The sequence below is a fragment of the Pongo abelii genome, chromosome 1 (genome assembly GCF_028885655.2).
Source record: "Pongo abelii isolate AG06213 chromosome 1, NHGRI_mPonAbe1-v2.0_pri, whole genome shotgun sequence".
NCBI lineage: Eukaryota > Metazoa > Chordata > Mammalia > Primates > Hominidae > Pongo > Pongo abelii.
Window position 1 is genome coordinate 13,223,011 of NC_071985.2, and position 18,134 is coordinate 13,241,144.

The window sequence follows — 18,134 nt, forward strand, 5'->3', positions numbered from 1 at the left end:
TGATCCGCCTGCCTCGGCCTCCCAAAGTGCTGGGATTACAAGTGTGAGCTGTCACGCCTAGCCTTTCCATCTTTAATTTTTTGAGGAACCACTACAATGTTTTCCATAGTGGCTGCAACATTTTCTGTTCCCACCTACAGTGCACAAGCATTTCAATTTCTCCATCTCCTTGAAAACACTTGTTTACTGTGTTTTTTAAAATAGGAGGCCAGGTATGGTGGCTTACACCTGTAATCCCAGCACTTTGGGAGGCCGAGGTGGATGGATCATGAGGTCACGAGTTTGAGACCAGCCTGGCCAACATGGTGAAACCCCGTCTCTACTAAAATGCAAAAATTAGCCGAGCATGGTGGCAGGTGTCTGTAGTCCCAGCTACTGGGGAGTAGGAGAGGCAGGAGAATTGCTTGAGCCTGGGAGGCAGAGATTTCAGTGAGCCGAGATCACACCACTGCACTCCAGCCTGAGTGACAGAGTGAGACTCCATCTCCAAAAAAAAAAAAAAAAAAAAAAAAAAAAAAAAAAAAAAAAAAAAAAAATAGGGGCCATCCTAATGGATGTGAGTTTCATTCTTCTATTTATTTATATATTTTATTTTATTTTTATTGTTTTTGAGACAGGGTCTCACTCTGTTGCCCAGGCTGAAGTGCAGTGGCAAGATCTTGGCTCACTCCAACCTCAACCTCCTGGGCTCAGGTGATCCTCCCACCTCAGCCTCCCGAATAGTTGGGACTACAGGTGTGCCACCATGCCTGGCTAATTTTGTATTTTTTGTAGAGATGGGGTTTTTCCGTGTTGCCCAGGCTGGTCTCAAACTCCTGGGCTCAAGCAATCCGCTTGCCTTGGCCTCACAACGCTCTTTTCTTGTAGACGAGAAAACTGAGGCTCATTAAAGTGAGCCGTGACAAATGGTATTTGAACACAAGTCTCTGACTCAAGCATCGTATTACTCCATCTTCTAGTTGCAGTTATTTTATTATTTATAACTTAAGTTCAAATACTTTCATGTAGGCAGCTTGATATTTGTTTGTTACTTAATTGTAATCTACTGCCAAGGGGAAGTCAGTCCACTACTAAGGGCAAGGATGCCAAGTGCTTCAAGCAGTGCTATTTAAGTCTGCAATTAGTGAGAGGGCTCACTAATGAGCATAAGGAATGCTAGAAGTAAGCTTCCCTGGGGATGAATAGTGTGTTCACATATGGTTGGCCAGAAAAATGAATGGCTCCCTCTACCCCTGCTTGACCGAGATATAAGAATCTGGCAAGCCCAGCAGTCTGAGAATTTGGGAATCATGCCTGAGGTCTGGAATCCAGCAGCCACAGCTAGTGGCAGATTTGGTGTGCTGATGTAACATGAAGGTTAGAAGATCCTGCTGTCAGGGCCTTGCGGTGTTGGCTTCACAGTGAACCTTTCATGCAAGGTGCCTGTCAGGGTGTCTGAAATACTGGAGGGCAGGAACTTCTGCGCATAGTGCAGGCTGTATGTTTGGCCAGCTTGCTGATAGCTTTGTATATGTGGTAGAACTCAGTCTGAGACTCACCTTCCTGGTAATGTATCGCTAGGGAGGGGACATAGTGCCTACTCACCTACAATCGTCAGCTTCCCAGTATTTCCTGCAAAGAGCCTGACAGCCTTGAATGGCTGAATTGGCTCCGGCCAGTTCAAAGCAGCATGATGCTGTGTGCGTGTGAATGGGAGCCCTCCCAGTCTGTGAGACGGCTGGCGTGCGGCGATGGGGCTCCTTCACCGATCCACGCCTCCTCATTACGCAGCCGTGCTTCAACTTCATAAGCCTCCTGGATAGTAATAAAGTGTGGAAGTAACCCAGTCTGCTGCTGTTGAACTGTGACCTCGTGGCTGATTCTGCCCTTGGTGCCTGAGCTTGCCATGGTGGGAGTGCTTCACTTCAGAAGGCACAACCAGCCATCCTTTATGTAATCTGCACCATCTTAGAAAATCCTCCGATATCCTTGTCCAGGAACACAGGTGGTCGCATGTAGACTTGCTTTTGTCCTGTGGTGAGTGGTTCTTCTGACTTATTACCTCCGTGGAATGCGAGTGTATTCCCAGTCAGGACACCTATTGTTCTGGGTCACTAGAACATGCCTTGAAGTGTTAATGCATCGAGACATGAGGCTTAAAATAGGAAATTGCATTAAGCAGATCACTTCATGTGTTATTTCGACTTGGGAAGTGCGTTAGAAGAGAATGAGGATGAGCCTTTGTGATTCAGTGTGTGCAGCGCTGATATAATGGTATATGACACCCCAAACAAGGGTGGTTTTGGTAAGATGTCGCACAGTGAATCTCCACAGTAATTTGGAAAGGATTTCACAGAGCTCTGTGATTCACTCTGGTCCATGGCAGGATGGCTCCCACTGTTTCTCAGTTTAGAGCCTGTAGAGATAGTTTCGGCTCATCTCTCATTGAGTAATCGTTGAGTATGTAGAAGGCATTTAGCAAATTGGTAATGAGACTCTTCTCTAAGAGCCTGGCCTTTATAAAAGGGAAAAATTGGAGAAACTTAGAGTTGTTGAAAATATGTGAAAAGTAGCCACTCTGAAAAAAGTCATAAAGGAGGCAGCAATGACAAGAATGATCCAGGATTTTCCTATTGAGTTAGAAAGTGAACCTGTGAAAGGAAATCTCTTTCCAGAGAAGAGGTTGACCAGATGTTAAATAATAAGAATCATCATTTTCCAGCAGATACTGTGGTATGTTATGAGAGACAGTTATTGCCAGTTTACAATTTCCACTGAAGAAAGGGTTAAGTACCTGGCTTCAATTTATAGAAAAGAAGTTTTTTTTTTTTTTTTTAAGACAGAGTCTTGCTCTGTCACCCAGGCAGGAGTGCAATGGCGCAATTTCGACTCACTGCAACCTCCACCCCCTGGGTTCAAGCAGTTCTCCTGCCTCAGCCTTCCAGGTAACTGGGCATTACAGGCACATGCCTCCCGGCTAATTTTTGTATTTTTAGTAGAGATGGGGTTTCACCATGTTGGTCAGGCTGGTCTCGAACTCCTGACCTCAGGTGATCTGCCAGCCTCGGCCTCCCAGAGTGCTGGGGTTACAGACCTGAGGCACCGTGCCTGGTCCTAGAAGAGAAGATTTAAATTATACATTAGGAAGGATTTCCAAACTGCAAAGACCGTGGACTATTAGCTCGGAAATTGCTAGGGTCTTGTCCCTTAAGAAAGGGTGTTGTCTAGTCTGGCGTGTATGTGTAAGCTGGCATGGAGGTGGAGGTTGTGCTAGGGAACCATTCCCTCCATCATCCCAGCAGCCCTGAGGTCCTATTTGTCAATAGCTTTTCAGGTAGGGCAAGAGAGAAGGGCCTGGTCACATAGAAGCTTTTTTCAAAACACAGCTTCCCCTTGCGTAAATGTTCCCAGGGAGGAACAGAGCTTGAAGAAGATCCCCTGTGATTTTGCTCTGTCTTCTTGATTGAAAACTGCTGTTCTGTGCTCTCGTGCTTTGGCAATGCAGTCTAAGTCACTGAGCCCTGCAATGTGTACAATGTTTCCAGACATCTGTGCTGGGAGTGTCCTCTGAGAGCTGCAGCACAGAGGCAGTGGACACAGGAAGCCCCTTTTTTCTCCCATGTTGCAGCGGCAGCTGATGGATGGAGCTGTGAAGTCCAAACGTGCTGGGTGCACTCCTCCCCCACAGCCTTCGCAGCTCCAGCTTGCATAACAGCCTGCTTTGGGAGGGGCTTTGTTCCAGAACCTTCTGGCTGTGCCTGGTTCAGTCCTGAGAACTTGCGTCTTAAACACGTCACAGAACACACACATATTAGTATAATCTCTAAAAGTTGAATAGCATTTGGTTTGGGTATTTGCCTGGGTACAGGACAAACTACGGGGCTGATGTGGCAAGAATGCTTGTCTTGTGCAATGTTGACCAATAGGCCACTAGGACATTTGTCTCACCAACGAAGGCCTGGCTAGACTGGACATTGAAGGTGGACATAGGAGTCTTTGACTCCCACGTGTCAAAGATTCATATGAAAGCATTGGGGAAGAGATTTATGAGGGGGAGAAGAGTTGTGTGGTCTCGGCCATTATGAGAAACATGTCTTATTTGTTTTAGGTCTAAAACATGTCTAAATTTGTTTTAGGCTAGGGGCTGTGGCTCATGCCTGTAATCCCAGCACTTTGGGAGGCCCTCCTCATGCACATCTCAGGGTTTTAGAAATGCCAGAAGTAGCTGTCTACACTCTGAGTATGAGGTTGACGTGGGAAGGACCTTGTGTAACTGTTCATTTCAATCCATCAGTGGCCACATAACCAGGGGGAATGACAGGTTAGCTCAGTTTCTTGCCTGGGCCCACCAGCCTTACACAAGTGGTAGCCACAGCCTGGCCCCCAAAGCCTGGCGGCCATCTGAGGGGCGTGTTCCCAGAGTTAGCCGAATTCATCACCATGACTGGGGTTTTGGATGAATTTCTAGTTAGTATAATCATAGCTGGGTGTTTAGAACATTGCTGGGTGCTTCTCTGGCCTCCATCCATTTTCCGTAATCTGCAGAAGAACCCTCAAGATGAGCAGTAGTATACTTATTTACCAAAGGGGGAACTGAGGCTGAGTAGTTGGATAACTTGCCCAAGACCACACAAGTTAGTAGCTAAAGGAAGCAGGATTTGAACCTAGCTATGTCCAACTCCAAAGCCTATGTTTGTTTGCTCCACGTTACCCCATGATGGTGGCTGTAGTATTGTCATATAAAACGACATCACTCTTTTTGTTCATTTACAATCTCATGAGTGAATGACTTCCCTTTTAGTCCATTAAGCCCTAGATAATATTCAAAAATTCACAATTAAGCTGTAAATTGTCCAACTTTCCTTTGTAACAGTAATGGAGAAAGTAATATTTTTGAATAATAGCATATTTAAATATACTCTCAAGTTTAGGATTTGAAAGTATATTTAATATTCAGAGACTCAGTATTCAGAGTCCAGAGATGTGTCTCTGTGTCCTTGTAACATGTATTTGACAATCTAATAGCAGAGACTCATGTTCAGGGGCCCCAGGCTTGGCAATTAACTCCAGGAGAGGTGGGGGAAGCACACGTTTCCTTAGGAGAAGGGCGTGGGGATCACTCTCTCCAGTTATGCACAGACAAAAATTGTATTTAACACTACTTTTGATACATAGAAGATTTATTTTAGGCTAGGGGCGGTGGCTCACACCTGTAATCCCAGCACTTTGGGAGGCCAAGGCGGGTGGATCACGAGGGCAGGAGTTTGAGACCAGCCTGGCCAACATGTTGAAACCTCGTCTCTACTGAAAATACAAAAATTGGCCAGGCGTGGTGGCACACACCTGTAATCCCAGCTACTGGGGAGGATGAGGCAGGAGAATCACTTGAACCCTGGAGGCAGAGGTTGCAGTGAACCGAGATCGCGCCATTGCACTCCAGCTCTGGGCAACAGAGCAAGACTCCATCTTGGAAAAAAAAAAGAAAATTTTGTTTTAAAATTGATCTATTCTTAGGTGAAAATGCTATTTTATTATACTCAGTAATGTTTGAAGAGATTTAAAAAAAGCCTGCATTAAAAAAAAATTTTGCTGCAGATATTGATGAATGTTCAGAACAACCCTCAGTGTGTGGGAGCCACGCAATCTGCAATAATCACCCAGGAACCTTCCGCTGCGAGTGTGTGGAGGGCTACCAGTTTTCAGATGAGGGAACGTGTGTGGGTAAGTTCTCCAGGTAACTTTTCGAAACAGTATTCACATGGTGTGCATTAGCTCTTGTGCAGAAGGTCTGGTCCCAGGTAAAATGAGTCTGGTCAAGTTGGAAGGTGCTGGGAAGGGCAATTTATAAAGATGAATCAGACTTAGCCTCTGCCCTCCAACTATCTGGAGAGTTACAAGTATAATGAGTAAGCAACATTATTGCCTACACTAGTAATACCATCGCCTCACCTGTTGCGAGCTTTTGCATTACATTTGCCTCTTATAAACTTCTTTTAATCATTTTCATTATGCTTTTAATAACTATAAAGCTATTAGACACGTTTCTTCCAGTAATTAGTAGCCTTGGGATTCATATTGAGGGACCACCTTATAGGTACTTTTGTATCATTACCTATCTTAGATTGAATTCTACCTGAGTTACACCTAAAATTCCAACTGGGGTCATTCTATTTATGGATTTTAATTTTACTAACCATGAGCAGCAGCATAATTTCTTAGCCTTATTGAAGTAATTTGTGGCTATTAATTAGGCTAATTATGCTCTTGCTGAATGATGATTTTGGTGATGATGAGGATGGGCCAGCCACAAACAGCCAGATTATTTAAATTCTTCCTCTTTTTCCTCCTGCTGCACTTTGACCTGGTCATTCAAGAATCTTGAACGACCAGGGCCAGCATGTTCCCAGGTCTGGAGGGTGCCATGTCAAACGGGCATCTGAACTCAACATGTCTTCCCAATTTAAAACAGATTCCTCTTGTACCATGTCAGCAAACCATCTTCTTGCCTCTTCCTCACTGTTCACTAAACCCTAGAATGTTTTCTTTTTGCTCTGTCTCAAAGCTTGGGTAAGGCTGCCAAGGTCCTGGGGTGAGGTGGTGTCTTGAGGGTGGGAGGGAACAGGCAGTTCTCGTATTTTGAGTGTGACCCAAACATCTGTGAGCTCAGGGAGGCCGGTCCCCTCTGCACAGTTGAGATTTTCACTCTGCTAAAGTTACTTCTTTTTTTTTTTTTCCTCAGTAGAGAACATCAGTTTCTGTGTATTTGACCTGATTTCTTTCTCTGCTTTTTGAGGCTAAGGAGATTCAAAAGTTTAATTTTAACAGCCATACCATTTACATTACACTTCAGCTCAAGCTTGGGCAGTGGATACTTTATCCCTTGGGTGATGATGTGCACAGTAACTGGAACACCTGTGTGAAGCATGGTGACCTGGGTTTCTGGATCCAGTCATACCTGATGTCCACATTCACTGAAGGGGCAGGGTGGGGTGCAAGACAGGTGCTGGGCAAATGTCTGCTTCAGACATTTACTTTTGAGGAAGGCAGTCTCTCTGGGGCTCAGTTCCTTGTCTGTAAAATGAGGTGATTAGACCGGATCATTGGTTTCCTGTGACCCATGGAGCTCTTGGAGGTGCCTCAGGAGCTGTCAAGGAGGACACAGGCCAGCTGTGGGCAGGTTCTTGTCCTCTCCCCTGACCTCTAGCCTCCCTTTTTTTTTTTTTTTTGAGATGGAGTTTTGCTCTTGTCACCCAGGCTGGAGTGCAATGGCGTGATCTTGGCTCACTGCAACCTCTGCCTCCTGGGTTCAAGTGATTCTCCTGCCTCAGCCTCCCGAGTAGCTGGAATTACAGGCATGCGCCACCACTCCCAGCTAATTTTTGTATTTTTAGTAGAGACGGGGTTTCACCATGTTTGCCAGGCTGGTCTCGAACTCCTGGCCTCAGGTGATCTGCCTGCCTTGGCTTCCCAAAGCGCTGGGATTACAGGTGTAAGCCACCACGCCCGGCATACATATTTGAGGGAGAACATCTTCGCCCCTTTTAATTGGCTCCTTTGAGACTCACTGTGTAGAGAGAAGGCTCACTGTAGAACCAAGTCTGCCTACACGCGTTCAAAGAAATAACTCTGGCTTGTCACTGAGTAATTGAGTGGTCATTCCATCTCTCTTGGAATTCCTTGTTGAAACAGTGTTCTAGGTCAGAAGCCTGCACTGGGAAGGTTACCCTGCAGGTCAGAACGGGGCAAGGTGAAGAAATAAACGGGGCAAGGTGTGCTCTGCCAACTGTGAGGGGCTGGGGGCTCAGGCAGGGCATGTGGGCTGGCCAGGGTGAATTCTCTTTTCATGAGGATTGGTATCCATTATCGGGGAAGGGATGTTTGTGGACTTCCATCTTTGGCATTTTCTATAAACTCATGACTCTCTTTTCCACTGGGAACCAACTTTTGCAGTTAATTGAAATGTGCAAAACATGTTTTTGTGAAGGAAAGGTGGGCCTCAGCTTGCCCGTAAGTCACCTTGATGTGAAGACACAGACACCCCTCTGAATGGACATAGCCCTGTGACACTGGGCTGGCATATGGAGTGTGGTGAACTTGAGGTCCTACTTCACCCCCCTAGTCATCGTGGTGCAGGGCATGATAGCATACATCAGCTCTTCTCTCGAGGCAAGAACAGGGCCCAGGCTTAGGCAAAAAGCTGTAGCAGTTAACTTCCAATATGCCAAGCACAGAGAGGCCAGTAGATGGGACAGTGATTCTCTTAAGGGTCTTGATGATAGAACTCATGGAAGGAGGGCTGAGGAGTAGGTGAGTGTCACAGAGGCTAGCTGATAATGCTCCATCTTGTGCTGTTGCCTCAAGATGGAAGGCAAAGGTTGAGGTCTACAGGGTGATTTTCAGCTGGTTCAGTTACTCTGGGGTTCCTAAGGCACCATTGCATTTTGCTTCTGATTTTCTAAAAGAACTCAGATCCAGGACAGAGTCCCATCCTCACAATGTCAGAACACAAATCATTCCCTCCCAGCAGGCTTTGGGTAGTTGGATTATCCCAGATGAAGGAAGACTCATGTTTCTCCTCCATGAGTCTTCCTAAGATTGATTTCAGTGTGTCCTACCTTAAGTGCAGACAGACAGAGAGAGAGAGAGAGAGAGTTGGGGGGCGGGGGAAGAACATAAGGCAATTTATCTAAGGCCGTGTGGTTGACCCACAGTACCTGGTATATACCAAGGCTGCCTGCTCCAAAGGCTCACAGTCTTCCAACCATACCTATCTCCCTGCCTTAGAAACATTTATTTGTCCTTCCTTGGTGGCAAGTGGGTGACTGACTTGGGCATTTGTAGTGAATGTTCCACCTGTACAGGGTGGGCCAAGGCTGAAGACACCACGTGGAAGTCTCAGGTCCTTCCCTCCAAGCGGTCTCGACAGAGTTGCCATCAGAAGTGTGGCATCTGCGGATGTCCCACCCCCATATCCAGATGAAGGGAAAGTTGGGTCCTGGGGACCCGTGATGGGGATCTAGTTTGGAAAGTGGCCTGAGACAGACCCCTAGAGTGAAACTGAGGTCAAGCCAGGCAGAATGACAAACCACAGTGTCAGTCAGCCAAGACCCATCAGAGGCAGAACCCAGATGGGAGGAAACAGTGAAGGCAGTGGTACCAGCCCAGTGAGGAGTGGGGTGCGGGTGAAGCTGTGGACATGCCTAGAGGTCTAGGGTCCAGGCATGGTCCCTCTTTGTAGAGCTGGGAGGGGCACGTGGCCTGCTCAGGGGACTTTCTTCCTAAAACTGTGCATCAACCTTTTGTTCTAAAGCTGTCGTGGACCAGCGCCCCATCAACTACTGTGAAACCGGCCTTCATAACTGCGACATACCCCAGCGGGCCCGATGTATCTACACAGGAGGCTCCTCCTACACCTGTTCCTGTTTGCCAGGCTTTTCTGGGGATGGCCAAGCCTGCCAAGGTGTGTGGTTGCTCTGATCTTCCCCTGTGTGTAACCTGAGAAAGTTTCCTAGGTGGTACCTGTCATGTGCCAATCACCAACTCACTCCCAAATAGAAGAAAGAATTCTTCTGTCATCTCCACTGAGTAAACACGTTGCTTTTTATATCTCTCTAGTAGTTTGAACTATGCATTTTCTTTTGGGAGCTGTTCTCATTGGTGACTGTTTTGTTCTAGGTGACTAGTTCATTCAGGTGACAATTAGACACCTGCTCTCTGCTAGGAACCGGGGATATTTTCTGTCTTTCATGAAGAGACAAACTGTCCTTTTACATGGAGGATGTCCTTTTACATGCATGGATCTTAAAGTCTATCTTTTTATTTAATAAGATGTATTAATATATAGTCATTCAACTGGCTTGTTCTAACCTTCTCCTTCAAAAAAGCAAAGTTCTCTGATTGAATAAATGACTGTGGAGTCAAAGAATAAATGACTCAATAGAATCCTTCAGACTTGAGCTTCTTGGCTGCCAGGGTGTTCTTATAGGTAATTTTAGGTAAGATAGCCCATCAATAGAGTACCCTGAGTGTCTTGGTTTGCACAATTACTTGATATTATACCATAGAGTATTTCTAAAAAGTCCCAACTGAGATAGAATTTCTGAGATACTTTCTCTTTATTACTGAACATGTGAATGTTTTCTTTTCACTTGGCAGAGGGTTTTCTGCCAAGCAGTTAATAATCTGTTTGTAAACACTCACACAGTTTTGAAGCTCTCATTTATGACAGGAGGGAGAATTTTATAATACAAATAGATCCTATCTTTTCCCCTGTTGTAAGGTTGATGAAAACGTTCTTTTCTTTCTTTCTTTTTTTTTTTTTTTTTTTTTTTGAGACGGCATTTCGCTCTTGTTGCCCAAGCTGGAGTGCAGTGGTGCGATCTCAGCTCACTGCAATCTCTGCCTCCCAGGTTCAAGCAATTCTCCCGCCTCAGCCTCCAGAGTAGCTGGGATTACAGGCGCACATCACCATGCCCAGCTAATTTTTTGTATTTTTGGTAGAAACAGGGTTTCACTGTGTTGGCCAGGCTGGTCTCGAACTTCTGACCTCAGGTGATCTGCCCGCCTCGGCCTCCCAAAGTGCTGGGATTACAGGCGTGAGCCACGGTGCCTGGCCAAAAACATTTTTCATGAAAACATTGTTGCCAAAGTGAAACACATTTGTAAGTGCAACAGATAGAAACTGGGGAGTTAGTGACTTGATAGTTAATGTTTAGTGAGTTTTGAATTACTGTTCCCAGATCAGAAGCAGGTTCCCATAGATTTGAGTAAGTGGCTTAAATTACTGGGTAAACGACGAATTCTAGAAGAAATCTCATTGTCCCTGGGCCTGGTGGCTGTTTTACAGATGTGGATGAATGCCAGCCAAGCCGATGTCATCCTGACGCCTTCTGCTACAACACTCCAGGCTCTTTCACGTGCCAGTGCAAACCTGGTTATCAGGGAGACGGCTTCCGTTGTGTGCCCGGAGGTAAGGTGGGACATCTGGAGTCAGTAGCCCATTGCCCTATCCATGAATCCAGAGCACATGGCCCATTGCCCTATCCATGAATCCAGAGCACATGGCCCATTGCCTTATCCATGAATCCAGAGCACATGACCCAGTGCCCTATCCATGAATCCAGAGCACATGACCCATTGCCCTATCCATGAATCCAGAGCACATGACCCATTGCCCTATCCATGAATCCAGAGCACATGACCCATTGCCCTATCCGTGAATCCAGAGCACATGGCCCATTGCCCTATCCATGAATCCAGAGCACATGGCCCTGGGAGAGAAGGTGAGGTGGGAAAGTAGGAGGCTCCATGGAGAGTTCTACGGGTTGTTGAGGTGGGAGATCAGAGCATGGACTGCAACGTACAGCATTCTTTGAAATGGTAGAACATCAGGTGGGAACATTGCCTGTAATCCCAATATTTTAGGAGGCCGAGGTAGGCGGATCACTTGAGGTCAGGAGTTCGAGATCAGCCTGGCCAATATGGCAAAACCCCCTCTCTACTAAAAATACAAAAATTAGTCAGGCGTAGTGGCATGTGCCTGTAATCCCAGCTACTACGGAGGCTGAGGCATGAGAATCGCTTGAACCTGGGAGGTAGAGGTTGCAGTGAGCTGCAATTGAGCCACTGTAGTCCATCCTGGGTGACAGAGTGGGACTGCCTCAAAAAAAGAAAGAAAAAAAAAAGAATATATTTGACACCTTAGACTGGAGTTAACCAGTTGTGTTATTTATTTTTAATTACTGCTGCTGTTGTTAGTCAGATATCTTCATGCCACTATAAATGTTTTCAATTAGAGATAAGTAAACATTTTCATCTCATCACTTTTTAAGCAGTTAAAAGCTTTAAATGACCATCCCCTTCACTAGCCTGTAAGCGCATGGAGGACCTGTGAGCTCATTGAGGACCTGTGAGCTCATTGAGGACCTGTGAAGCTCATTGAGGGTGGTGCAGGTACACTTTATTTTTTTGTATGTTTCCAGCACCCAGTGGAGTGTTTGGTATATGGTGGGGCTCACAGCTATTTATAGCTGTTGAAGAAATAAATGAATGCACCAGCTCCATTCCTACAACAGCATTTGAAAATATTTGTTTATCTTCACTCTCACTAAGACTAGTTTTTAGAGTAGTTGTCTATCAAAAAAGAGAAAATATCAGATTAAGATTTAAATTTTGATGTATAGTAGCACATATCATTAAATTATTTTCTTCTGCTTAAAATGGGGCTTAGCAAACTACAGCCCATGGGCCAAATCTGGCTGTCTGTTTTTGTAAATAAAGTTTTATTGGAACACAGCCATGCTTATGTATAGTCTATGGCTGCTTTCATGTTACAAAGGCCGAGCTCAGTAGTTGTGACGGAGACTGTAAGCTCTCCAAAGCCTAAAAAGCATAAATAGGCTGGGTGCCATGGCTCTCGCCTGTAATCCTAGCATTTTGGGAGGTCAAGGTGGACAGATAACTTGAGTCCAGGAGTTTGAGAGCCAGCCTGGGCAACATAGCGAGACCCTGTTTCTACAAAAAATAGAAAAATTAGCTGGGTGTGGTGTGGCACACCTGTAGTCCTAGCTCCTCGGGGGGCTGAGGTGGGAAGATTGAGCCAGGGAGATCAAGGCTGCAGTGAGCCAAGATCACACTACACCCCAGCCTGGGTGACAGAGTGAGATTCTGTCTCAAAAAAAAAAAAAAAAGGATAAATAGCCTACTACGTGGGCTCTTAACAGAAAAAGTTGCTGACTCCTGGCTTCGATAAACCCAGGCAAAGCAACCTTTTGTTCCTGAAATTATGGGAACAAATACCACTACTCATAGATTTTAATGGGCAGGTTAAATAGAGAAGAGTTTATGATCATTTGAGTCAACACATTCCAGCTACTATTAAAAATGATTAATATTCATTATTTCCTCAGGCTTGCTTCACATCTCCAGCTTAAAGAGAAGCAGATGTTTCCAGTTTTGTTTTTTTGTTTTTTTAACCTGACTTTTTGTCCCCTCTTGAAAACTCTGTTGACTAAACAGAAACAGATCCAGGCGTGTAGGCTGGAATCTAAAGATGGGACAAAGTTAAAACCAATAAGGGCTGTTTTCCAGGATTGTTTCGATATTGGATCTTGTTCCCTTAAGAAGTTTAACATTTGGTTATTTACTGGAGAGATTGTGCACTAAAAACGTGTAAGAATGTTCATTGAGTTTTGTTTGTAATAGAAAAAAATATAAATGACTGCAAACAAGAGAACAAACAGATGACTGTTGGTATAATCCTTACAATGAAATGACACAAAGCAGTTAAAATGAATGAACTAGAGTTCAGGGGTAAGTCTCAAAAGCGTAATGTTGAGCAAAAGAAATTATAAAAGGATATGTATAGCATGGCCCCATGTGTATAAAACATAAGCCTATGTGAAAATATACCTACATGTGTTATGTTATGTACATACATAAGAAAGCTACAACATGCATAGTGAATGAGAAACGAAAAGTTCAGGGCAGAGGTTACCTCTGTAATGGGAGAGAGGGAATTGGGACTGGGGAGGGATACATGGTGTGTCTTAGTCTGTTTGGGGCTGCTCTGGCAAAATACCATACACGGGGAGTTTATAAACAACAGAAACTTGTTTCTCACAGTTCCAAAGGCTGGAAAGTCTGAGATCGACGTGCTGACAAGTTGAGTGTCTGGCGAAGGCTCACTTCCTAGTTCACAGGCGGCCAGACATCTTTCTGCAATGTCCTTATATGGTAGAAAGAGCAAGAGGTCTCTTTGGGGACACTATTATAAGGGCACCACAAAGGCCATTCATTAGGGCCCCCCTTTCATGACCTAGTCACCTCCTGGTGGCCTCACCCCCAACGCCATCACCTTGGAAGTTAGGATTTCAGTATATGAATTTGGAAGGGGACATAAACATTCAGACTGCAGCACAAGAGCTGCATCTGTGTTTCTAATGTTTTATTTTTCAGTCGGAATATGAATACAGATATTTTCATCATATTATTCTAAATTGTGTATGACTAAAATACTTTATGAAGACTGGACGCAGTGGCTCATGCCTATAATCCCAGCATTTTGGGAGGCCAAGGCGGGTGGATCACCTGAGGTCGGGAGTTCAAGACCAGCCTGACCAACATGGAGAAACCCCGTCTCTATTAAAAATACAAAATTAGCCAGGTGTGGAGGTGCATGCCTGTAATCCCAGCTACTTGGGAGCCTGAGGCAGGAGAATCACTTGAACCTGGGGGGCAGAGGTTGAGGTGATCCAAGATCACACCATTGCATTCCAGCCTGGGCAACAAGAGCAAAACTCCATCTCAAAAAAAAAAAAAAAAAAAAAATTAGCTGGGCGTGGTGGCGCATGCCTGTAATCCCAGTTACTCAGGAGGTTAAGGCAAGAGAATAGCTTGAGCCCAGGAGGCAGAGGTTTCAGTAAGCCAAGATTGCACCACTGCACTCCAGCCTGGGTGACAGAGAAATACTCCATCTCTAAATAATAAATAAATAAATAAATACTTTATGAAACGTTACACGGAGAAAAATAATACACAGTGTCATCTGGTCTCCTGGTGCCTATCATAGTGAAGGACAGGGATCATACAACACTTATTTGTTACTTACTGTATACAGAAGGGGCTAGTTTCCAAAAGAAAGCTAAACTGGCTTTGAAGGTGAGCCAGTTAAGATCATGGCTACAGCAATGTCAATTGATGACAGACAAACTATAAGAAATTGCGATTTGTTCCTCTCTGTCTTCTGCACGCTGCTCCACACCCTGTGTATGGATTGTAAAGTTAGTTTAGTGGCTTGCTGTTCTCACTTTCTTTTAAATGGCATGTTGAAATAGCAAACAATAATCTAGAAAATATCAGAGTGAGGAGAATGTATGTAGTAGGAGTAAGTATTGTTTCATGAAGCAATACTTGTATGTATATTTGTGTATGTGCATGGGTGAGTGCATGCCAGCATGTGTGCGTGTGTGTGTGCACATGTGTATGTGTGTCTAAGTGTGCATGGGCTGGTGTACTGGGATGCTGAATAAAATGTATTTCTTTCTGTGGGTCATGGTTAGAAAGTTAGAAAGCCACCATATTAGTTTTCTATTGTTGCATAACAAATCATCCCCAAAGTTAGCCACTTAAAACAATAAACATTTATTTTCTCACAGTTTCTGTGGGTCGGGAGTTCAGGAGCAGCTTTCCTGGGTGGTCCCTGGACCCAGGGACTCTCATGAGGTTGTTGCTGAGACATTAGTCGGGGCTGTGGTCTTCTGTGATGGCAAAGAAGGATCCCTGCTGAAGGACCCGCGTGGTTCTCGGCAGGCCTCAGTTCCTCGCAACATGGGTCTCTCTACAGGGATGGCTAAGTGTCTTCAAGACCTAGCAGCTGGCTGCCTCCACAGCAAGTCAAATGAGAGAGAGAGAGAGAGAGAGACTGACCAAGATGGAAGCCCCAGTCTTTTATAAACGAATCTTGGAAGTGACAAGTATCGCTTCTGTTGATACCATCAGTCTCGGGCCATCCCTCTTGCAGTGTGACAGGGGTCTGCCCAAGTATGGAAGACCAGGCGGTGGGGAGAATGAGGGCCATCTTGGAGGTCGGCCACCATAGCCACTGACCCTGACCTTGCCTGGACAACATCTGAGGGAATGTAACTGGCTAGGTTTTTGTAACATAGGGGAGTTTATTAGAGGATCAAAGAGAGGCATAAAATGTCTTGGGTTAGAAATGTAAAACCTGGTCCAGGAGTTTAAGAACACCCTGGACAACATAGCAAGATCCCATTTCTATCAAAAAATTTAAAACTTCTAGGCATGGCATTTAAAAATTAGCACACACCTGTAGTTCCAGCTATTCACAAGGCCGAGGCAAGAGCATCACTTGAGCCCGGGAGTTCAAGGCTGCAGTGAGCTATGATCGTGCCCCTGCACTCCAGCCTGGGGTGACAGAGCTGGACCCTTTCCCCAAAAAAATTTAAAAATAATCAACAAAATGAAGCTTTCCCTCAACCCTGCATCCCTCTTTCACTGCCATCCCCTCTCCCTCCTCCCCTTTATAGTTTAACTCTTCATCGAGATTGTCTGGAATTGCTGCCTCCACTTCCTACTCTCTCATCTTCCATTTTTTTCCTATCTTTATATTGTAAAAATAAAACATAGATGCAAGCAATATGTAGTTCAAGGAGTTACTCTAAGGTGAGCCTGGTTGTTACTACCACTCAGATCTTGAAGTAGAGCTTTACCAGCAGCCCCAGGAGCCCCACCTGCCCCAATCATAGCCTCTTCTCTCTCCTCAAAAGCAACCACTAACCTGACATTTGTAGTTATCTCTTCCTTGCATTTCTAATAGCTTTATCACACTTAAGTGCATTCCTAGTCATTGTAGGTTTGGTGCTGCTCATTTTTCTATCTATAGTTTTCTTCTCCATCCCTTTCTTTTCCTTGCATTTGGTCTGTTGAAGAACCCATGCCTTTAGATATGTAGTTTCCCACAGTCTGGGTCTTGCTGATTGCACACTCATTGTACAGCACTACATGCTCCTTTGTCCTCTAAATTGCCTGCAGATTGTCAGAGGCTTGATCAGACTTAGATTCAATCCTTTTGGCAAGACAATAGGTCGTGGTGTGATCTTTCATCGGGAGTGCATGTCTGCTTGTCTCACTTTTTGTGATGTTAGGAGCTATTGATGATTACTGCCTAGATCCATTAATTTCTAGGGGGTGACAAATGGTGATATTCTAATTTCATCATTACTTTCTCATTTATTAGTTGGAACTCATGCTCATTATCTGGGTCCACTCATTTCTAATGGGGGGAGCAAAATGGTGATAGTCTAATTCTATTCATTGCAACGAAATAACAGCTAAAACTGTATTTGTAATTTGGAAGTGGAGAGGTAGCTTTATTCGGTATATGGGTGGAGAAGCAGAGGACAGTCAGTTTCCCAAGAGAAAAATAAAGCAAGTGAGTGACAAGGAGACAGGAGCTCTTAGTTCCTGACAGTTGTCTATTTCTGGTTCCAGTCCCTTTTTTGATTCACATGACATAACTATATTTTCATAATAAATTCTTCCTTTGGGTTTAGGTTAAGTCAGAGTGGTTCCTGTTACTTTAGTTAAAGAACTTTGACCAGTGAGGGCACTGTGCACATTTATGATGATATTATTACTATTAGAAAGTGCGGGCTGGATAATTAGCTACTATGCTCTGTACAGAAGTTAGTTGATGTTTATAGATTTTTGTTCATTTTAAAATTCAGGTAAGCTGTTTTTGACCACTTTTCCTTTCTGACGTGTCTTCACTAAAGAATGCCTCCCTAAAATAATATGAATAGATATCTACTACATCAAACAATAGTTTAAAAAAGTGAAATTTTTATCTAGTGGAAGAGATAATACTAAAGTAATAATAGCTAACACTTATATAGCACATAATTTTTGCCCAGTATTGTTTTAAAAATAGCAAAATGTAAGGTAAATTAGAAGAAATCTTTTTAGTAAATGAAATTTTCTGTCAAAGTGTATGGCATATGAATCATTTTGCAATCAGAAAAAAACAGACAATTGGTTCAAATATTTTGAGAGTTGTATCTTACAAAATTATGATCGTGTGTTATTTATGGTTTCCAAAAGCAGTTGTTTAGGTTCTTGTGTTTAGACTGCCAGTAAATATGCTTTCAGCAGAACAGAACACTCTTGCGTCTTCAAAAAAAAAAAAAAAGCATTACAATTTGCTTTTGAGATTTCCTGGCTCTCTCCCCATCCCCCGCCTATATCTGGACCTTCTCTTCCCTGGTCTTTGCTTACATTTTTTTGTTTGTCTGTTTTTTGTTTTCTTGAGACGATGTTACCCAGGCTGGAGTGCAGTGGTGTGATCTCGGCTCACTGCAACCTCCGCCTCCCAGGTTCAAATGACTCTCCTGCCTCAGCCTCCCGAGTAGCTGTGACTACAGTCGCACACCACCATGCCAAGCTAATTTTGTATTTTTAGTAGAGATGGGGTTTCACCGTGTTGGCCAGGCTGGTCTCGAACTCCCAACCTCACTGATTTGCCCACCTCAGCCTCCCAAAGTGCTGGGATTACAGGCGTGTGCCACTGTGCCGGGCTCCATCCTGCTTAAGTTTGATCCCACTCTCAGCACTGTCTTCCCAGCGTGATGCCCTGACAG

General features: G+C 44.5%; 1 protein-coding gene across 1 annotated transcript in view; it reads left to right on the forward strand.

The window, feature by feature from the left end:
- The window catches only part of NID1 (nidogen 1), an 89,401-nt gene that overhangs the window by 41,946 nt on the left and 29,321 nt on the right, over positions 1–18,134 (forward strand). Inside the window, exons 10-12 of the mRNA XM_024251211.3 lie at positions 5,575–5,700; positions 9,290–9,439; positions 10,826–10,948. Coding sequence (XP_024106979.2) covers positions 5,575–5,700; positions 9,290–9,439; positions 10,826–10,948 — 399 coding nt within the window. The remainder of the gene's footprint in view (positions 1–5,574; positions 5,701–9,289; positions 9,440–10,825; positions 10,949–18,134) is intronic.